At 44.4% G+C, this 23,605-nt stretch overlaps 1 protein-coding gene across 2 annotated transcripts in view; it reads left to right on the top strand.

Annotated features, from left to right (window-relative positions):
• kcnh6a (potassium voltage-gated channel, subfamily H (eag-related), member 6a) overlaps window positions 1–16,284 on the top strand; it is a 58,709-nt gene extending 42,425 nt beyond the window's left edge. Inside the window, exons 7-16 of one of the 2 annotated variants that reach the window (XM_066698474.1) lie at window positions 688–1,113; window positions 5,571–5,970; window positions 6,758–6,957; window positions 9,264–9,516; window positions 11,004–11,197; window positions 12,238–12,337; window positions 13,187–13,471; window positions 13,687–13,864; window positions 14,362–14,560; window positions 14,898–16,284. In XM_066698474.1, coding sequence (XP_066554571.1) covers window positions 688–1,113; window positions 5,571–5,970; window positions 6,758–6,957; window positions 9,264–9,516; window positions 11,004–11,197; window positions 12,238–12,337; window positions 13,187–13,471; window positions 13,687–13,864; window positions 14,362–14,560; window positions 14,898–15,182 — 2,520 coding nt within the window. In that variant the 3' untranslated portion in view covers window positions 15,183–16,284. Of the gene's footprint in view, window positions 1–687; window positions 1,114–5,570; window positions 5,971–6,757; window positions 6,958–9,263; window positions 9,517–11,003; window positions 11,198–12,237; window positions 12,338–13,186; window positions 13,472–13,683; window positions 13,865–14,361; window positions 14,561–14,897 lie in introns of both variants that reach the window. The other variant, XM_066698473.1, reaches the window with a different exon arrangement.
• The last annotated feature ends 7,321 nt before the right edge of the window (window positions 16,285–23,605 follow it).

The raw sequence follows: 23,605 nt of genomic DNA on the forward strand, positions 1-23,605 counted from the left end.
TTAATGGGAACCAGTTTCAATACTGATGCTGTTTATATGGTGTATATGTATCAGATTGGATGTTAGTGTTTGTTAAACCATGTAGATCACCTTGAATAAAGACATCTGCTACATATATAATAATAACAAAAACTAATACAATAATAATAATAATAATAATAATAATAATAATAATAATAATAATAATAATAATAATAATAATAATACTATTGTTTCCTGGGCTATACAAATGTAATTGAGAAACTATCAGCTTAAACCACTTCTTATTTCTGTTTTGGAATAAGTGTGGGTATTGCATGTGTACAGGATACAGTAACAGTGGGATACAGCTGAATTAGTGCAAACTGTACAGTCAGATTAACCGGGGGCAGAGAGCACTCAGTTGCTCTGTGTAACAAACTGTGCACCTGTGGCCTCCAGCAGTTGCGGCAGCCCTTCCTAGAAAACAAGCTGATGAACTCTGTAGTGCCCCTGGGCATTGCTGCCCTTTTGCTTCAAGAGGACCACATTTACACCTTATTTTCCAACTGTCCAATCCAATATATTCCACGAGACGGTGAATGTGCAGTGGGAAATGAGGAAAACTAAACAAAAAAGAAAGGCATTAACAAAAAGGAAACAGATGCGTGTGTATGTGTATGTGGCATTGCAGTGCAGTCCTGTCTCTAATGTCAAATCCCATCTCAGGTCCTGTCTCTGGGAGCTGATGTCCTCCCGGAGTACAAGCTTCAGGCCCCTCGGATCCACAAGTGGACCATCCTGCACTACAGCCCCTTCAAAGCGGTGTGGGACTGGCTGATCCTGCTGCTGGTCATCTACACGGCTGTGTTCACGCCCTACTCAGCTGCCTTCCTCCTGAACGAGCAGGAGGAGGAACGGCGGCGGCGCTGTGGCTATACCTGCAACCCCCTGAACGTGGTGGACCTCATCGTAGACATCATGTTCATCATCGACATCCTCATCAACTTCCGCACCACCTACGTCAACCACAACGACGAGGTGGTCAGCAACCCGGGCCGCATCGCCGTGCACTACTTCAAGGGCTGGTTTCTCATCGACATCGTGGCCGCCATCCCCTTCGACCTGCTCATCTTCAGGTCCGGCTCTGACGAGGTACTCCAAGAACGGGGCGGGGGTGGGGGTGAGGGGTCAGGGGGATTAATACAGGGCACCTTTAGGCCCCCTCAAGAGCTGCAGCGCCCTCTGGTTGTCATTCAATCCAGAGTTTCTTTTACTTAATAGTTATTATGTGCATGTTTATTTTTTTTATACTTTTCTTTCTTGCTTGCTTTCTTCTAATTTGAGGTACAGGGTCTATCTAACATATGTAAGCCTGTATTAAGAAGTCTTAAATTCATCCTGTCAATCAGTGTATGAAGTAACTGAGAGTTCAAAGACCAGGAGACACTGGAGCCTTCTGGCATCTGAGTTTAAGATGGGGTTAGGGTGTCTATTCATGTTGGAGTAGGGCAGAGTAGTTCATCAGCTAGTTAGTGATATTAAAAAGCTGAAAATCTTCTGTTTTATTGCACCCCTGTCTGTCTACTTTTGTGTGTTATAATTTGATTCACTCTTTTTCTGCATAGATTTCTTACTCCTTCCATTTCAAAGCGCAGTATATATTTTTTCAGTTTTAGTCCTTGCAATGATATGTGTTGTTTTTTATATGAGTGTTCTAAAAAATCCTGTTGACAGAACTCATAAAACATAAAGACACAGGAATTTGGCCATGACCAAAAAACAACATGTTTTTTCATTGTTTTGTTTTAACACATTTTGATTTTCACCTCTTTTCTTAATTATTTTTATAACCCACAATTCGGAATCACCGATTGTCAGTCGCTCCTAGGTTATGACTTTGGTCAGAGACGAAGACGGTAAACACCCAGTGTCTCTGAAGCAAACACTGGCAGGGCCATTCACTTCTGTTCACACCAAGCCCACAGCACAAACAGCAGCGTTGCGGGGTCAACTGGAAGAGTGGGGGAGCTCTCTCTGGTAACACACTTGCAAGGCTCACAGGTGACCGTACAGACACTGGACGCTGTTATTTTCCCACAAACCCTGGCTGACCTGGAGCTCCTAGGCTCATTGTTCTTCTCCCCATAGGGAACTACTGTGACAGTCGGCTATGGTCTATCCCAAATCCACCAGTACCTGGACTCTAGGCTAGACGTATTCTGAACAGAGGGATGAGCCACTTGGTTGCCAACCCTAGTTACATACTTACCCCACTTTCAGTGTCCAGGGAGATCCAGTTTTTGGGCCTCAAAGCAGCCTGTCCAACACTCAGTCAAGACTGGTGTCACAGGACCCTCCTTGTCCCCTATCTGTCACCTGACTTCAATGCAATTTTTGATATGATGTTGTTTGTCTGTCCAGCTGACTCATAATCATTGCTCTGTCCCTTGCGCAGAGTCCAGTGATCTGATCGCTGCAAGGAGCAGATGACCAGTTGACCAGTTTTCTATTTTCACGTTTTGTTTTGTTTTTTCCAGTTTGTTTAGTCTCTATAGTATGTTTGTGCCCCCACCCAAACAAGACATATCAAACAATGCTGTGGTTGAAAACAAACAATCTTTCTCTTGTACCCAGATGCTGTCTACTATTCCACGCAACAGACTACCTCAAATTGGATCTGTCCTATAATTACAACCATGCTACAAGTCAGTTAGATTCAATTGCTATTTCAGGGCTGTTTAAACCCTCAGTCAACTTGCCTGGGAATCAGTAGGTTAAGACAATTCTTGTCCTTTGAAGAAATAAGAATGAGTTAATTTAAACCGATATGGATTTTTAATCAGTTTTATCAATTGGTAATATACTAAGTTCTAGGAGATGTCATCTAATCCCAATCTAAACACCCCCCCAATGCACATAATTTTAATACTAATGATAATACTGCCTGGTGTAAGTGAATTGTGACCATTTAAATCTCCTGAAAATTATTTAGCTCATGTGCACACGTGTTTGTGTGTGCGAGTGCGTGTGCGTGTTTTGGTGTATTTGAAAGCCTGCGAGAGTGAGCGCTGTAGTTGTCTTAATTTCAATGTCTGAACTGTGGGCACGATGGGCTGAGGAGACGTGAGAGATGGGGCCAATGCCTCATTTCAGGGACTCTGAAGCCCGGGCCGATCACCATAGAAACTCCTGTCAAATTGGACCTCACTGAGCAGTCGATGGCCCTGGCGTCTCCCAGCACTGCTGCGTCTGGGGGGCCGAGGGGACCACTAGGACCATGCTGGCTCACCTCCCTACTGCAACACGCTCAATAAACACAGTGCATACCTGCCAGATGTTTCCTCCAGAATTGCTTGTGTTCTGGAATTGCGGTAACCCTGGGAAAATGAGAAGTGATCCCAGAGGACCATCACTCCCACTCAGAGCAAACTGGATCAGACGAGCCACGCTGAAGTTTGCGTTTGTGTTTTTCTTTGTTTTCTTTTGGTTTTCATTTTGAGGACGTTTCTCTTTCTCTATGTCTTTCTCTCTCTTTGCACTGTCCTGTCTGTGATCTGAATGTGTGTAAATGTGGGCCCTCTTCCAGATCCTTCTCTTAGACTAAATTGGCAGAATCAAAAAAACGTATAACAGCAGGATAGCTCGACTCAAACCTATTGCGATGTAAAGGCTTCAGATAACTGTAGAGATTTCTCTTCGGCCCCTTGGTGCTCACTCAGCTAGGTTATTGATCCAAGATTGTTCCAGCTGGCCTCTTGATTTATATTTTTCATTTTGAAACCCTTTGATATCAAAAATGGAGTCCCAGGGTGGCGTGACGACCAACTCTGTCCCCCAGTGTTAATATATGGGAGCCGAGGACAGACTCACACTTGACCTGTGTTGTTCTGACTTCAGACCCAGCCTATCTTTCTGTTCAGTCAGCCTATGCTACCAGTGAAGGCATTGGTTGGTGTTTTTGTGTGGGACTGCCTTGTTCCCAGTTCCAGCAGAGCTCCAGGAATTTTGGCCTACCTTGGTTGGATTGCAGCCTGCCATGAATCAGCACCAATGACGCTTGTATGGCAAACTCCTTTCCTCTTACTCGAAAACAAGTTCAGCCTGTTGCAGTTGGAGTAAAGACCTGCGAGTCTATAGTAAGGTACACCAAATTGAATAATGGATGGCAATTATGTACCAGAAAGACCATTTCTAAACAATTTTAATTAAGTTAATAAATATGAATAATAGTCATAATAATAATTGTGATAATTAGTAGTATAATCAGCATTTTGCTTTTCTTAATTTTCTTTGTTAGGCTTGGGGAATTTGGGTCCAATTTGGGGAATTTGTCCAGTTGGACTGTGCTGACATACTACTATACTGTGCTTATAGGCCAAACCTCCAGTGAGTTTGCTCTGGGCAGTCGTTGTCTACTCCTACAAATAGAAAGGAAGGCTGGATTCCCAGAGCGCAAGATTGGCAGGCAGGTTTTCACCAGTCTGTCAGTGATGCCAGGCATGAGAATGCAGCACACTTTTTTACCAGGTCTCCCTCGGTCTTTTCAGACAGACTCCCCCTGACTGACATCCAACACCCCAGATCAGGGCTCAACGGCGCCATGCAAAGAAAGCAGAAGAACAAAAATGCTGTTAAATTATAAAGATCAGACACTGCCTGCTCGCCTGCCCGCCCTCTCTCACAGCATCTCATCTTTCATTGTAAAAGAGGAAAAGATTCCCCACCATATTTGTGACCAGTACAGAGGACATGGGGGGGGGGGGGCACAGTGAGAGCAAACACCCCCCCTTCCCAGCACTGTGGTCAAACTCTTCATTCCTGACCTGACCACCCCTGACCAGTCCTGTGGTGCTTTGTGTGCATTGATGCTGAATGATGCCCAACCAGAGTTCTTAGACCCCAGCATGAGAGTCACCATAAGCAGAAGAGTAACCAAGCTTCAGAACCACTCGTCCAACTCAGTTGTAATGGCCATGCAAAATTATTACATTATGCAAACCATGGGTACCTAGTATGTATTGCAAGTATCTTTTTCATTGAGACATTTTTATAGATGGTTTGATTTGCATTATATAATAAAATAGAGTGATCACCTATTTATTCTAATATTTTTTGAAAATAGACATAATTTTAAAACAGATGTGTTAAATGTTAAATATCATAAATGGCACCAAACTCATACATGCATTTTTGTCATGTATATAAGGATTGTATATAGTGATTGTTTCTTGACGTGACAAATCACAAAATGTGGCACACCAGGATTCTAGCATTAAATCTGTGCTTTCTGAACTTAAAGAAATAGTTAGCAGACACTTACCTACTGGTACCTCAAAATGTTCTCCATTTGTCTGTGAAAGTTTCCTTCGTACCGATGCATTCTGTTAATCTCAGTTTATCATTTTTTTAAACAACAACAATGGTACTTGCCTACCCAGAAGTTAAGGGAATGCATCAGAAACTTGTCCAGAACAATGGGAAAAACAATGGGCATTTTGACGTAGTTACCTGACTTCTAACTATCTCTTTAAGTGGGCGGCTAGCATTTCCCCACTCACTTCCTCCATTGTTCTCCAAAACCCTGCCCCCTCCCTCCTTCCCTTACCCAGACCACCACTCTGATTGGCCTTCTGAAGACTGCCCGGCTGCTGCGATTGGTGCGCGTGGCACGGAAGCTGGACCGCTACTCGGAGTACGGGGCAGCGGTGCTGTTCCTGCTCATGTGCACCTTCGCCCTCATCGCACACTGGTTGGCCTGCATCTGGTACGCCATCGGCAACGTGGAGCGCCCCTTCATGGTGCACAAGATCGGCTGGCTGGACAATCTGGCTGACCAGATCGGCAAGCGTTACAACGACAGCGACTTGGCCTCGGGCCCCTCCATCAAGGACAAGTACGTGACGGCCCTTTACTTCACCTTCAGCAGTCTGACCAGTGTGGGCTTCGGCAATGTCTCGCCCAATACCAACTCTGAGAAGATCTTCTCCATCTGTGTCATGCTCATTGGCTGTAAGTGAACCCTGACCCCCCCAGCCCTACCCCCAGCCCCACCCCCCACCCCCCACCCCCCAATGGCCTCTCTGCCTCCCACCCTGCTCCCACTCCATCCCTCTTATCCCACTTTCTCTACCCACTTCCTCCCTCTTGGCAGTTTTTGCATCTCTCCCCTCTTCTGGTGCATTTAAATGCATCTCCCTCATTTAATTTGCCTTTCTTCATGTGTATGTCTTGCTCTTTAGATTGGCAGCAGAAGTAAAGTATAGACAGTAATGTTTTCGATATTTAACAGTCATTTTGACATCTTCAATTACTCACGTCCAGCTAAGCAAAATTTACGTTAAGTTAGTAGCGACTTTCTACTTCACTCAACTATAGAACAACAGTGCACACCCTAAACACTGTTAAAAATGTATATCCACAACACCACAGATGTTCGCATTTGAAAATACTCCTTTTCAACACACCAGTGTTGTTTACTGCAGACTTAATTGTGAATAGTGGCGTCACTCTGGCGTCCAGCGATATAGTGGAGTAGTGGTGTCAGGAATGGATTTGTATGCAGCAGGTGACACATTGTACAGGCTGGTCTTTATGCAAGTTTACCCTGGTAAATTGACCATAGACACTTGGTTCATGGTTTAACTGTGGTTGTACCAAAGTTTTTTAGTGGTGCCTTTGGCTTCGACATGCCTTCACGTCACTAGGGTACAGCTTGCATAAGGGGTGCCTGTCTTGGCTGTATAGTAGGGTGCCGCTGTGTGCCAGGGGTCCTGACGGTCCTACCTCTCTCCTCCAGCCCTGATGTATGCCAGCATCTTCGGCAACGTGTCGGCCATCATCCAGCGGCTGTACTCAGGCACGGCGCGCTATCATACGCAGATGCTTCGGGTCAAGGAGTTCATCCGCTTCCACCAGATCCCCAGTGGCCTGCGGCAACGCCTGGAGGAATACTTCCAGCACGCCTGGTCTTACACCAATGGCATCGACATGAATGCGGTGAGTCCCTTGGGACACGCGGGAGGGCAAAGGCGGCGGCGGTGTGCCACACATCCAGGAAACAGCCAGCCAACTGTGCCGTGTGAATGGGATCTGGAGAAAGAATATGATTTTTACTCTTTTAACATGGTTTTACTGTAGTTTTACAGTGTCTTCCTATGTTCCTTCACTATGCTTTACTGCACTAGAGCATGAGAATACTGTGATATACCATGATACATATTCCTAAGGTGCGTTTGCTATGGCAGACCTTGGTTTATTTCTGGTAGAGTGCAGTAATGCACAGTGAAAGAATGTTAATACCATAGGAAACCACTGTAAAACTGTGATACAACCACACTAAAACCATGTCAAATGTACAAAATGTGATACTGTACTCAACTTAAAACCTGGAAAAACTGAGTTATATTTGTTTTTGATGTACAGTACCAACACACATTGGCCTTGTTTTGCATAACGCATGCTAGCGCTGTGCAATATCTCCCAAGTTCTACATCTTAATTTGTGGAGACCTTTATCAGATTCTCTCTATAAACAAGCACTGAACAGTGAAACAGTGATGCATCGAATTTCAGCCCTTTCGCTAAAAATAACTGGTCCGCCCAGACACTCTAGTTTAATCGTGCTGATTAATGTTTTCTAATATTGAGCACAAACAACAATTTTCGGTGGCCAGGCTGTTCTGCGTCACGTTGACATCAGCCGCCTTCTTGAGCAGAGAAGAGATTTGCTACTAAAATAACAATTTCTCTGTTACAGCCTTTAAGTGCCTTGCTTATTTACAGGGTGCTATTTCTACATCTTAATCTGAGTGATCCTTAGCACCAGTACCGTCCCTAAAGCTAATTTATTCTAACAATGTGCTCAACCTAGACTCAGATTGTTTCCAGGCCCTATCATATAATTTAAAATAGAAAGTAGCGAAACCTGAGGTAAATTCATATTTGCCTGACTTTCTGTAAATATTCAAGCTCCAGTTTCCTCCAAAGCCTGGAGTTGTGACCCAGAACCATCCTATACTTGACAGACCCAAACAGCCTTGCTTCCAGTGTCCCAACCCTTATACTGGCCTCTCAGTCCTGACTATTAGACCACACACTCTCAACCACTAGCTAATACTGACTGACTTCCAGGCAAAGACCAGTCCTTTAACCTAGTTTGTCTCTGAGCTCTATGGCTCTCGACCACTTTTGGCTACTATCCATCTAATCTTAAACTTTGATTCTGTTTGAATTAAAAACATTTTCTGCCAGTTAAAAGTATTTGTGCTTTGGCAATCCAGTCTGACGGAAAGTGAGAAAAGGTCAACCAAGAAGTCTCTGTCTCTCAGTCTTCCCACACCTCTTTATCACCCTCTGTCTCTCCGGGTCTGTCTCTCTGTCTCTGCATCTCGCATCCCTCCATCTCTTAGTCACTCGGTCTCTCAGTGTCTCCGTCGCTGCGTCTCCGTCCCACACAGGCGGCAGGAAATTCCATGGCAGCTGACTACCTGCTAAAAGGCAAATAGAAAATCAAATGAGTCGGTCTGTCAATTGCATGTTAAAGACGTCCATCACAGCTGTGCTATCACACAGGCCTAACAGCTGCTCAGTTCACTCAATATCCTACATAATTAGGGGCTCAGACCCAGCAGGGCTGTGACTTCCAATACGATAGACCTCAGGACAAATACAGTAATAAAACAGAGCACTGCTGCCTGCATGTGTTCTGCTTAGGCATGGGGAGGGGGTCGAGGCAGTGTCCAGTGAAGGGGCCTCCTAATTGTCCTGCTTTGTGTAGTTAAGGGATTTATTTTTTACTTTTGTTGATGTGATGGTTATGTGGTTATGTGGGCTGTGGGAGCTGCCACAAGTCTTGGTTTGCTCTTAACTGTGTGCAACCCTCTGGAATTCATTCCACTGGGTGACATTGATCGGCTGCTCTTCCTGAGTCCAGGCCCCCATCCCAGCTAGCTATACCGAGCTGCTCTATAACTATATTGAGAACATCACTTTTGTTTGAGAACTGTCTTTTTCTTTTGAGATCCCTCTCTCAAACTTTCTCACTCTGTCTTTCTTCCTTTCTCTCACTCACCCTCTCTCTCTCTATCTCGCTCTTTCACTCTTACTTTTTGTCTTACTGTCTCTCTCCCTGTCACTCACTCCCTCTGTCTCCCTTTCTAACACTTCCTGTTACTCTCGCCCTGTCTCACTCTCTCTCCCCATCTTTTCTGTTAGTCATCTCTTTTCTCACTCTTTCTCTCACTCCCACCCTGTGACTGACTCTCCCCTTTACCCCCCTCCTGCTCTGTCTCTTTCTCTCTGTAGGTATTAAAGGGCTTCCCTGAATGTCTCCAGGCTGACATCTGTTTGCACCTGAACCGTACCCTGCTGCAGAACTGCAAGGCCTTCCGGGGGGCCAGTAAGGGCTGCCTAAGGGCCCTGGCCATGCGCTTCAAGACCACCCATGCCCCCCCGGGAGACACCCTGGTGCATTATGGGGACGTGCTCACTGCCCTCTACTTCATCTCCAGGGGCTCCATTGAGATCCTGCGTGAGGATGTGGTGGTGGCCATTCTGGGTGGGTTCCATTAAAAACAAATAAAAAAACACAGGAAAAACTATTATGTAAGCTTTCTCCTAGTTCCCTCCTTAAAGGTTGGTTCACAACTGGGTTACGGATGGTATAGTTCATGTCGAGCTGCATTTCTCCATTCTGATTGGTCAACAGTAAGAGGCTCTTGTGATGTAATTGGGAGCAGGAGCATTTAATAAATTGACGTTTCTCAGCTGCCTCTTCATGTTTGAATTCGTTAACATTAGTCTCCTTCCCCTGAGATGAGTAATAAGAGATGGTGGGTGACCACAGAAAGCAATGGACAAAGTTTGTCATTCATTTTAATACCTTGAAGATGTGCAGTATGTAGGTGAGTTCATACAAACATTTTAAAGTAGCAGCTGTTAGAGCTCACTGATTGGTTGAACGCAAGTGACATCACAGACTTGGCACCGAACAATTGTGATATAAGGGCTTGGTTTCATGCATTTGTAGTGTTAGTAGGTTTAGTTGCCCAGTGTGAACCAGCCTTAAGTATTCCTTGCATTTGATAGTGTTGCACAAAGTTCCCTAACAGACTGATATCCTAGGTAATAGGAAAACTACTGTATTTAATACACAATACTGAATACATTTTATACAACTGGTCCCCTGCACTCAGCTTTCTGACACACCCAAGGCTGTGTCCTCAGCCCTACCCTGTCCTCGGGAATGGGCGATACACATCCTTCCAAGGACACCACCACAAGAGCAGCAACCCCACTCTTATTTTCCCAGTGCTGCCTGTGTCTCCACAATGAACAGCTGTTCTTTTCCAAGCCTAGACGTCTCTGTTTATGTGAACTCTCCATGGGAGTGAGTGATAAAGTGAGGCGCAAGCTCTGTTGAACTCCATGCCAGAGGGGATGGGTATTGGTAGATTTTCTAAAACCTTTATTTATTTATAGGATATGTAATGTCTCAACAGCTGTTACAGTTAAAGAAAACTGAAATTAATAAATACTGACTGACTCGAAACGATGGGGATCAGTGTATTGCTGTGGTTGATTCTCAGTCCTGTGCCATGTTCACAAAAGATAGGTCTCTTAGCACCCTCTTGTGGAGAAGCTGTCACTCTTCAACCATTCCAGTAAGGATAAGCACTACGTTGTTTCAAATATTCCCACTTCATTTGGCTGTTCTGGCTGTTATATAATCTGATCTAAAGCACATGATGTAAAGGTATCATTTATCTGAAATGCTTTACCACATATGAAAAGCTGTAAATTGAATATTGTTTAAATGGCATTCTATCAGTCATAAGTGATTAAAAAAATTGCAGTCAAGATAATCATAATAATTAAATCATGAATGAAAGTGCAGCACAAACAAACACTGGTCTGCTACACACAGACAGTGACTCTCCCAAGTCGACAGGTAGGTCAACTTACTGGACCTGTTCTCTTGACCTCGGAGGCATGTCTGTATGCTCAGTTCTGCCCCCCTCCCCCTCACCTTGCTTGTCTCTGCAGGGAAGAATGACACTTTTGGGGAGCCTCTCAGTCTGTACGCCCGACCAGGGAAGTCTAACTCGGATGTGCGTGCGCTGACCTACTGCGACCTGCACAAGATCCAACGCGAGGACCTGCTTGAGGTGCTGGACATGTACCCCGACTTCTCAGACAACTTCTGGAGCAACCTGGAGATCACCTTCAACCTGCGAGATGTGAGTGTCTGTCCAGGAGCACTGCCTGCTGGGACAGCTCCGAGTTGAGGCAGCCTGCACCCCTGCTAGTTCTCCACTTCCATCAACCTGTAAAAACTGCCTCCCTGAGAATTTCGAAATGGTTTATTATTTCACAGTGATTCCAATGTTTTTCTCCTCCCTGTGCTTTCCAGTGTGTCTTTTGCCTGTCTTATAATGCTTTACTGCTCTGGAAGAGTGTTTTCCAACCATATAAACCCTAAGGCACACCTACTTAGTTTAAAAATGTGTGAGGCACAGCAACCGCTACAATCTACCCCTTAGCGATTTAGGGTGACTGGCAAAACTCCCTGGATAGAGGTCTATGGGCTGTAAACCTGCGGTTTAATACTGGTTGGGGAAACATGCTCTAGGCAATGGTGCACATATACGGCCCATAGACCCCTATCCAGGGAGTTTTGCCAGTCACCCTAAATCGCTAAGTTGAAAGACTGGGAACACGTGGAAGTTATTGATCAATTAAGCAAATAACAACTAAGGGAACTCTAGTCAGTGAGCTGAAAAGGGTCGTTTTTCTTTATACCAAATCTCTAACTAACTTAATTTAACAAATCACCTGCTTAATTGATCACAATGAAATAGTTCCAGGTGCTAAAAAATTGACGATTAAAGGTTACCTATAAAACCTGTTGCATAAGGGCTCTTGAGGATTGGGTTTGGGCAGCACTGCTCTAGAATATTATAACATTATAACATAATAATACCATTGTTTACCAACATCAGGTTGGTTTTGTATAAAAATCCAGTAGAATCACAGAAAGGCCTGATTATAATGTGAATCCCGCAGCAGCATTTAGTAATAAAGTGATTTTCAATATACTGTATAATTGCATTTTGAGAAGATTGCCTCCATTAAATCCCTCGCTGTGTATTGATATGAAGAGAAAACAGCAGGTCTCTTTTGCTAAAGTGGTTCTGAGTGTGTGTGCAGTGTGTGGGGAGGGCTGTTGCTCTGTGTGTGTGGGCCAGGCTGTTGGGTTACTGAAGCTGTGTTGTATCAGGCAGATCGAATTATCAATCCCCTGCCCAGTGAAGACTCCGACTGCGGATACCGCCGGCCACGCCGCAGGAAAAACTCTCTTCACCGGCGCAACCGGCCCGGTGAGTGAGTGAACCAGTCTGTGTGTGTCTGTGTGTGTGAAACCATGTACTTTTTAAAATTGATTCAGAACTGCAAACGGTCAGAGGACTTTCCAGAACTGTTACAGTACCTCTCGTGCTGGACAGCATGCTCAGTCACAGGCAATGTCAGCAGATGCCAGTTGGCTTGTGTATTTGAGTGTCCTTGATGCTCCACCTAAATGGAAAAGTTAAAAGCGTCAAATACCTTTTTTTTTTAATTGCGCACATAGACGTATTATATTCCTGGTTTTAAATTACACCCTCCTGTCCAGGCAGAGACAAATTAGAAGCATGTGGTTATAATTATGCGTGGTCTATATCTGATATCATGCTCAGTGTCAAAATAGTGCGTGTTCTCTTCCAGGGGCACATCAAACGTCAATGTGACATTTTACACTTTTGCACTTTGAGAATGAGAGGACAGACTCCAGTTGATATGGCTCAGACAACTCAACAACATGAAAGCTCCTATGAGTAGACCACTGGTGACTGCTGTCAGACTGTCATGTATTTTCTGCTGTACTACATGCAGACTTGTTCCTCATGTGCACAGATTTTAAATATTGGGGTTTCATTCATCATAACTACAGATTATTTTAAACAAAAAACATTTATATTTTATCGATAATCATTATGTTTCGCTTTATACAGGGGCATGTGTTTGTTTTATATACACTAACATGTATGTATAGATCAGACTGCAGTGCTCTGTGATATTTTAATACCACAAATGGCTGGGCCGCAGTGTCAGAGAGTTTTGGGAACCTGAAACGACTGTTACAACGTTCACAGTACACTGGTAACAATAACTGCGCTGGGCTCTTTCAGATGGGATGGACAGAGAGGACTCATACCCAGACCAACCCTGCCCCGCCATGGTCAACCACCGGGGTGCGCCGCAGAGACCGCACTGGGACGAGCTGTGCAGCAGCCCCAGCCCCTGCTCCCAGTCCAGTGAGGATGAAATGAAGCCGCTGGGCCACAGCAAGGGCGAGTTGTACTCACCCAGCGGAGATGCCCGGGACTACACCCCTGCCGTGGTCAACCTCCTGCCCCCCAGTGGCAACACAGCCAGCATGGGAGGCCCGCTGGAGCGCGGACACCCCTACACAGGTACCTAATACACTCTCACATACACACTACAGCTGAGGTGCACAGCGTACTGCTAGACACAGATTTTAATGGGGTACAGGCTTATTGAGGTCAAACCACCTCAGCTGTACATGTCCAGTATGTCCACTGGCATTTTTACCACAAAATGGCACTGGCCCTGTTTGCACAGCCTCCCTCTGATGGCCACCTCTCCTCTCTCTGTGCTCACCCAGCAGCCCCGCTCAACATGCCCGGACTTTATGGCTTCTGGCCCGACCGGCGGCCCAGCCAGTACTCCGAGAGCCCCCGCCGCTCCTCCTCCGTACGGGCCACCTTCCACCCCCCGCCCTGCACCGAGGACCGGCCCAGCGAGCTCGAGTCCCGTCTGGAACTCCTCCAGTCCCAGCTGAATAGGTGAGGCGCCCTGGAAACAGACAGAAGAGCGATCAGTCCTGACACAGCGGGGGGGGGAAGATGCTAGCGCTGCTGCACTTGGACGGAATCCAAGGCTCTGTGCAGGCAGTGCAGGACAAATATAGCACTAGATCCTATTAGAGGGATCACAGAGCTGGTAATTCAGCTAAGAATATACGCCCAGGCTGTGGACAGTGAGAACTGAAGAGAGCTGCACAGAAAGGAGTGAGGACTGAGGGTTAGAGCCTGGGTGTCAATGCTGTGGCTGCAGTGGCCGGGCTGAAGGCCACACCTGGGGATGTGAAAGCTAGAGACAACAGTGCAGCATGAGCAGCTCAGAGCGCAGGCCAGGGCATCCAGGAAGTCAGCATCTTAGGGCTCACAGGTCAGAGACGCCAGGGTCAGGTGAGGGTCTGCAGTGTTGTGTGATGAGATTACAGTGACTCCCATCCCCTATCCTTACTCTTCCATGCCTCCCCACAACACACCCTCCCCAGATTGGAGACCCGGATGACGGCCGATATCAACGTGATCTTGCAGCTGCTGCAGAGACAGATAGCCCCGGTGCCCCCCGCCTACAGCGCCGTGTCGCCCAGCAGCCACCCCCCGGCCCTCTACAGCCCCGGAGCTCCGGTTTTGCACAGCATGGCGGCCATCTCCCCTGTGCAGATAGACAGCCTGGCCTCGCCCTTACAGGTACTCCTCCGTCTGCACTCTGGCCCACATCTGCTCTCGGGCTGCTTTTACCAGCACTTGGGGAAACAAGTGTGTTCATTTTTGATGCAGACTGGAACTGCCTTGTAGTACAGCTGGCTAGAAGTGTTCAGTGTTTAACTGATACAGTGTACAGTGTACAATTGTGTACAGTAATTTTTCAATTAGTATATTTGTCTCTTTATAGAAACTTGGTATAAAAGAGAATGTAAAAATCAGCAGTCTACAATGCCTAGAGTAACTGAAGTATAATGCAGTACCAGTTAGTGTCTTGGGATCAGAATTGTGGGATGTGACCGCTGCCCTTGTCTCCCCACAGAGCCCTGACTACCCGGACTCAGACAAGTTCAACCTCAAGTCTCGAGACTCACTGTCCAGCGGGATCCACCTGACTGTGGCCTCCGATGAAACCATGTCCATCTACCCTGAGACAGAGCCGGCTAGCACGCCTGGCCTCAGGCCCCAACGGCCACTGGCCACCATTGTGACCACCGGACTGTGTGGGAGCTCACGCTTCCCCTCCCTACCTGAGCACCTGGAGACTTCCTCAGGCCTGGTGGAGATCCAGAGGCACGTGTCAGACCCCGTCCTGCCCGCCAGCTAGAACCGCAAAGTCCCCACCCCATCCTTCCTTCCTCCCTCCCTCCTCTCCTCCATTGCCTCCGCCCTACTTCACCCAAGCTCTCCCAGATCCCAGAGAGCCCCTCCCGGTGGAGCACAGGACAGGCTCAGGGACAGCAGCACAGGGCGATAGGTGACCAGGGCTGGAAGCCATTGTATCGCCCACGATGTGCCAACGCTTTCAAACACTGACTGAACCCCAACCAAGGTAGAGGGTGTTAGTGTCACACTGTGCTCTCCTAGTCTTCTCCAGTGTTGAAGCATCCTGGATTTTTGGCCACGGAAAAAACTAATAATAACTTTCCAGTCGTGTACAGGCTCAGTCCATGGCTGGATTGTGTCTCTCCTTGTTTGTCTTGCGTCCCTCCCGGAACTAATCGAGTGACTGGCCGGCTGGGCATGTTGACTCATTGCCTCTGTGTTTCAGATGAGCCAGTGGCACAGGCACCTACTGCCACTTCCCCGCAGTTGTGTCTGACAATTTGCACAAAATATTCCCCTCGACGAGCTAAAGCACAACCTGACCCACTCCGTGTCTACATTGTGGTGGGTACATCCCCTCAGTGGTAGGGCTAATCAAGTGCACAAGTGTAAAGACCAGTTTGGCTTTGCTTTGTGCTTCTAAACTTCAGTTTTGGATCATCCTGCAGAACTCCCAGAGCAACACATGGTTCTGAAGCCAGTGGAAATGACCTGTGTAGCAGAAACAGTTTAGAGAAACAATGTGTCCACAATAATTCCAGGACTAAGAACTACACTGAAATAATGTAAAAAAAAATATATATAAATATATCTTTATTTCTAGAGTAATGAACACCCAAACTCCTAACTACATGGGAATTAAGCTGAAGCCAATTCAGGTATGCGAAAGCTGTTCTTGCAGCACAGAAAGGGTGTTTAGAGTAAGCCGTGTGGCGCTGGCGAGGGAAGCTGCAGGTAGGGCCGCTGTAGTGCAACACTAGCTATAACATGTATGTGCACAGCACCATAGGACACTTTCCACTTCAGGATTAGTATCATTTTACTGTTGTTATAAGTAGGGTTTTCTTCCTGATTTTCATTTAATAAAGTTACATATTTATTTATTTTTCTTCATTTTATTTTTTTATTTTTTTCATTCTAGCTAATGTTTGCCTTAACCCTATAAAACAGGTGTAGTCCTGGAGTGTTGCACTGGATATTTCTTTCTTGATCAGCTCGATTGAAATGCAGTGCCCTCCGTTTATACGAACGTCCTCCCTCCACGATGGAGAGAGGTGCATAAGCAGCTGGTTCTCCCAAGTCAAATGCCAAGGATGTATGAAATCGACTGTTACATTTTAAAGAACTGTCTTTATTTATTTTATTTATTTTTTAATTCAATTGAGAAACATCACATTTATGGTTACTTTTAAACATATTTAACATGGAAAAAATAAATACCAACATTGCAACAGTTTTTATTCTTGTTAATAATAATAATAATAATAATAATAATAATAATAATAATAATAATAATAATAATAATAATATTGTATTATTTATCATTACCACACAATCAATTAGCCAAGTGGGGCTTTTATTCAAGGCAATAATAATACTATACAGGAAGTTACAAATATACACAAAGTTTAAGTGAGTGGAGCTAGTGAGGTCTTAAGATAAAGTCCCTAAGACAATAGCAGGACTCCAGACGGTGTTGTCTGCGGAAGGAGGCTTTCCATTCCTTGCCATGTGGACTGCTAAATAAACAGCAGATCCTGTTATTTCCCAAGCTGGGATAGGACTTTACTTTAGGTGCTCGATAATGTGAGATGTCATCACACTCAAATTCAAGTAAACTTTATTGGCTTGTGACATGTCATTGCACTTTATTGAGTATCGTTTTACATGTTGCAGTGATTTAGCAGGGGTTAGTGTAGGGATGATTGTGTCCCAGTGGTTTTGATCGATATATGTGGCAAATTTGTATATCAGTCATTGCTATATAAACGGAGTGCACTGTAATTCTGGAAGAAGTCGTCAATGCACTGTTTTTTGCAGGTCCGCCTAAGCTACCAACCAAAAGGTACCTGTGATGTCTACAACAAGTCTATACTCAGAGCCCTACAGTCTATACAAGCAGGGATAAGGGTAGGCATACACAGACTGAACAGACTTCAATCTCAATGTTTCCTTGGCATGGAAAGGTCAGTTCAGGAATAGTGATGTTGAGCATAGTTAGCTTTAGTGGCCCCTTTTAAAACAAATCATAATTGAATATATTCCTGTAATTTTCATTTGCAAGCCCCAAATAATTAGCCTGAATACATGTGATGTTTTGAGATTGGGAACACAGCTGACTCAAATAAGACTGAAACTAGGTTTTGCAAACAGTCAGAATACAGCTGAACCTACACACTTACATATATGATCCAAAACATATTAATTTAAAGTAGAGGGTTTTACATTTTTACACACCGCATCCACAGAGCAACTGCACAGCGGCAACTAGTGATTCACCCAAAAATGAATGAAACCATAGATAACTATGAAAAAGCCTGGTAACTCATACCCTTCGGGGTGTTACTGTGAGTGTGGCCAGGATATGGAACTGGAAAATAAGGAATGGTGTGGCAGAATACGTAACAACTTGTCATGTTATTTTGTTGTGGTGATACTTAGCTCTCTCATAGGACAGTTGTTACCAGAGAAAGGTACATATGGTGGTTTACTCTTCTGCTGTCTCTGAAACTCAGGTGTGGCATGGACCTGGCTGGGTGGCTTTTGTTTGGTAGGATAACTCCAGGTATTTGACTCTGACTTGAAACATGAAACAAATTGATCCAAGGCCTACATGAAGAGAACACTTCCGCCACACAGAGACTTCCTGGAGAGGAACAGGAATTTACAAAAGGCAGGAAAAGGTGAAAGGACTGCACAGTTACATTATGTTTCCTACCTGGAGAGAGAGGGAGAGAGAGACATCCAGGACTCGTCCCCCCCACCCCCAACACACACACACACACACACACACACACACACACACACACACACACACACACACACACACACACACACACACACACATACATGGTCTGGAATATTAATCTTAACAGTGAATGTTGGGTTGGTGTTATTAGGATAGATCTACCAGATTGTGATGGCCCGTTTTAGGGGGTCTTTCCCATCTCTGCATTCTCTTTGGTTCCAGGTCACACACATCTGGCTGGCTGCTGGATTTTGCCGGCTCTGGCAGCTCAGTGTAGGAAGTCAAGTCAGCTCTGTCTGTCAAAATGGTTACAAAAAACTAAGATTTCTGGAACTATTTGAATAACAGGGCAGAACTGAGAAAAAGCTTACAATGGTAAAAAAACAACTAAGATGTAATATTGCAAACAATGCTTTACACCAGTATTTTTATTTTCTTTCTTTTCTTGAAATCATCCTAGAACAGTTCACAGAATCACAGTTACGATGATAATGAAGAGTGTGAAGGTACTCAAAGGATGAAGAATGTTGGTTTTAACTCCCTCCCAGCTTAGTTACTTGACTGAACTCATCACAGACAGTTTCCCAGTTATCAAGAGAGTGGGCCACTACCCTGCAGGTATTACAGATGCTAGCACTTCAGTATATGCTGACACTAACTTATTAACAGAACAATGTACAGGATAAAATATCTTTAAACTTTCTTCATAATCAAGTAAATGATTCCGTTCAGTATCCAAGGCCTAGGGCTCCACTGAGAACTGGAGTGTAGTACCCTTGCTTTATAGTTAGGCATCCTGCCCACAGACACACGATCAGGAAATAAATACATAACAAGAAAACAAATAACACAAAACAATTGTCATATCCCCAGCTAATGTTTGTGGTGTTATATATATATACACATCATATTGTTCAAAAACAGGCATTGCTTACCCCAGGGGTCTCCGGGGTGGCTTCTGTATTTTGGTCTCTGTCCTGCACACACATAGAGGAGCAATTCCTTCAGACCTGGGCTCATTTCTTGTGTTTTAAAGGGGCTGGAAAATTCTCTTTTAACTTGGGTGCACAATAATAAAAACATGATGGCTAATATGCTATGAGGGATCTTTTAATTTAAAAACAACATTATTTGTGGAATGTATTAAAGTGATGAGGTGAATGCTGAACAGGTGTTTAGGTGAAATGCAATCATTTAGGAGAATAGGAAGTTTGCTTGATGTTTTCTCAGGGATAACAGTACTTCCTATGTCTGAACACAGGGTGGTCAACCAAGCTACTCCACACAGCCTGGGCAGATGGGAGTATAATACATTGTGCTTGACTGTTGTCCACCGTTGGCTTTCTTTGACAATGCCTGGTTAAAATCAACCTTCGATCTATTACAGAAGACAGAAATGTACCTAATGTAGTCCCACATATTCAAATGAATACAAATTGATTATTGCGGGAAATAAATATGTATGGCACCATTCATTCACCACCTAGTCTATTTTAAAGTGTTGCCATCATTCCTGGCAGATAATGTCAATAATATTTAGCTCAATTGAAATATATATATATTAAGAAGACTAGCTTCAATAGATTGGAGTGTTGTATACAGATTTCTGATGTTCAAAGGGGATTTCTGTTAAGTTTCAGTGGGATAAAAGTCTGTTTGTAGATTTAATCCAATCAGCTAAATAAAGTTGCTTTTTGGGTGGACCAAGGTAAGAACTATTTGCTTGGACATTGCACTTACATACTATTATTAACCTTTTGTTTGACAGGATAAATACATAGTAGGGGACACCTACAAGTTGACCACCAGAAGGTAAGTTATTTTAACCCACTCAGATCAGACACAGGTGGTGGGGCTGAAAAGCTGTTTTTCCTTGTCATAATCTCTACCCAGTTTAAAAATCATGGTGAAGTAAACAGGCTGCACAGTGCTGCTTGCCTGAGAAAAATAAAGTGTAATTTCTATCCAGCCACGATATTCATGTTGCTTCTGTAGCATTTACTCAGAAATAGACTGGATGAGATTATTGGATCATTAAGGTACTGGCAAGCAAATGTAGAACAAGTCAAACTGTGTTTGGGAATGTCCCTTGCATTCTTATACAGCTGGGCATTAAATGAAACTGAACACAGCAATGACACAAGGTGACAACAAGAGGCATTTTGTAAGAAAATGTTTTTTTTTATTTTGTATTATTCATTGTAAATAAACAGCTATCACAATTTATTAAAGCACACTGCTTCAGAGAGAAAAAAAAACTCACAGATTTTACAAAGAAATGAGGGATGCGCTGCAGGCAGGAGAGAGGATGAGAGACAGATGGAGTGCCGTTTGTACACAACAGATCCCAGGGAAGACTTGGGGGGCTGTTAGCTGCCCAAAATTCAGCATCACAATCAAGGCCAAAGGCACAGTCTCTTGCTCCTGAAGGTTGACGAGGTCACTGAAAATCTGAGATACACTCCAGAGTCAATCCTGTCTCGCTCGCTCACTTTAATGAGGTACTTCTACGTTCCTCCCTGCCAAATAGTTTGCTCATTAATTCTAGCCCTGGTGTGAGTAATGGGACTCCAGTTAATATAGCCGAAATCTGCAATACAAATGGGGAGTGGATTTGGAATTTGCAGTTGCTTGTCATCTTTTGCACAGATATGGCAGTTTGGCTTAGCATAAGAGTCAGGAGATAAATGCCACTGATCAAGGGTTTATTTGCCAGTAAGCCATTTCAACTTGAAATCCTACAGTATTCCACTTACAGGTCCACTGATTGCAGAATTATACATTCCAGAATGGACTGGTTGTGTTTGTACTACTCCTATCAAAGAAGTAGTGTGGTATAGGGTTGCTTTGGGAGCTTACCGAAATGAATGGTCATTTTATTTGGACAGCTCTGTGAAATCAAAACAGCTTAACCACATCTCTCATCAGCACTTCTCTCTCTCAATATACATACATACATACATATATATAATACACACACACACACATTATATATGTGTGTGTTTTTTTGCAAGGGTCACCCCTTAAGTTTCAGCCTGGCAAGTGACAGGTCTGGCGGGGCATCTTCCGTCACTAGCGGCTGGCACTCAGAGCTGCAAAAAATGGATTTTAGGCGCTTTTCTAGACACAATATAAGAGTTAAGTCTATACATGACAAAGGGTTATATGGAAAAACAAATCAAATTGAAAACAGGAAGAAAATGACTGGCTGAATATTGCTATCAAGATCTTAAGTAGGATATAAGATGCATTATATATTTTTTCCACTACAAACATGCTAAAAAGGGTAACCTTTCATATTGAGCACAAGAAATGGGAGAAGTAAAGACACATAGAAAAGAAGAGTCTCACGGGCATAGCACAGGCAAGGCTCTGAGACGGGATCAGTTTCCTTCTGGACTGTGGAAATGCCCAGACCCCCCCACCCCACCCCTCTCTGGTTATTGTGGCAGGCTTCATTAAATACAAAGGGGATTCCCAGCACTACCGAGATGAAGTTATGCCGTGTCTAAGTTTCTGGTGTTGAGGGACTCAGTCCAGGCTAAAAGGTAAAATTCACATAAAAGAGGAGAGACTTGGATTTTTGAGTCATACATGGAACTAGTGGGCAGAGGTGTGTGTGTGTGTGTGTGTGTGTGTGTGTGTGTGCACATTAGCCTAGCACCCTCTGATCCCACTCCACTGCCCCAGTGACCCAGACAACAACCGATTACTCTCCTGTTTCACCAATAACTGCATACGACCAACACAATCACGTACTAAGTTAAACAACCTTATATAGAAAAGAAAATATCTTCCACTGTCGTAGTTAATTGTCATTACTTTTCATAATTTAAAACATATTTTCTTCTCCTGTATAAGCTACTTCCAAACCTGAATTATATTTTAACAGCCACTCCCATATAGGCCCTGTGTTCAGTTCCAACTTTCCAAGTACAGTTGTGTCATGTGAGTTTTCTATTATGTTAACTAGGGATTTGCAACAAAAAAAACTCCTACAGGACATGATTTAAAATCTTCAGTGCACAACTGAAATGCTCCCACTTCAATTACAGACCAATAAGCAGATGCAGAAACACAGGAGGCAGAAGAACAATGACAGCTGAAAATGAAGAACCCTAGATAAGGGAAAAAATAATAAAAAGAGGTTTCTATTCAATCCAGGCCTCTGAAGAGTTGTATAGCACAGCAACACATGAATCTGCTCTGCTAGTGTACTGCACCAACAGCTTCCTGCACAGAGTCATTAAGATACAAAAGGAATCTGAAGAGGCACCCTTGGATTTAATTAAAATACCTAGGACTTCAGCAAGAACCAATCTGTTGTCTGGGATTCATTACCACTGTAAGGATCAACACTTAAAAAGCCACCCCCTCCGAGGGTGTCCTTTTGTCATCGTCTCCGATAGACAACACTACAGTTGCATTCCTTCATTATCTTGTCAAATCAGAAAGCCACACAGATTTCCTAACCAGGGTCACTCCTCTTATTGCAAGCATGTCATCTTTTTGTTTGTTGAAATTGGTTGTGGATGACTTACTGTGTAAAAACAATCTGTGGGCGCAACCAAAAACCCACAAAACGGATTTTCACTGCTTTTAAATGGACCTTGCTCTTAAGTGTACACCAGCAGTACAGTCTCGGCCTCTGAAACCTTCAATACAAATCCACTTAACCGAGTGATCTGCACGGACTGGGCCAAGTGGACTCATGAGAGAAAAGGAAGTTCGTCACTGGAGTGCTGGCAGGCTATACCAACGACATGTGGCAAATCGGACCTTGAACTGTAGAGCAGCTGTGACCATCAGTTTGATCCACAATGTATCAGATTTGGCTCCAGCTGGTGACAGACACCAGTGCAGCTATTGAAGTGTACTGTCCTTCAGCTTTAGTTGACCAGAGAACTTACACAGGAGTCTCAAAGGACAGAACCCCCCCCCCACCCCTGGCTGAACACTTTGAGAAAAGGTACGGGCAGCCTGTCAAACCATCTGACCCATTTAATTCATGCAGACAAAAACACAACAAACTAAACCTGTTAAGATGCCATACTTGAGGAAGGATGACAGTGGCACAGACTGGGAGAGTTGCAACGCAGCGGTGGATACATGAGAAAAGCAGTCTGCGCGCCTGTGTTCAGACCTACATTTCGTCATAGTTGAGCATAACAGTCCCAAAGGTGTACAAATGTTGTAGTTAACACACCCGTCATTTGAAACAGCCCAGACTGCCTTCATGCGTTACAGCTGCTATCCCAGTTGCAAATAAACAATTCTAGTGGCCTAAAGCCCTACGATGTGACATAACGTGCGTTTTCATTCGTTGCCACGTTATGAGTAACTGTGTAAAGCAGAGGAGGGATTCTGTCCCTTTATTCCACCATCTGACGTCAAAGTCTCTTCCTGGCCTCTCCCCCCCCAACCCCCGCCCTCACCTAAAATACATCCCACCCCAC

Source organism: Amia ocellicauda, chromosome 3 (assembly GCF_036373705.1).
Source record: "Amia ocellicauda isolate fAmiCal2 chromosome 3, fAmiCal2.hap1, whole genome shotgun sequence".
In the NCBI taxonomy this organism is placed as follows: Eukaryota; Metazoa; Chordata; class Actinopteri; order Amiiformes; family Amiidae; genus Amia; species Amia ocellicauda.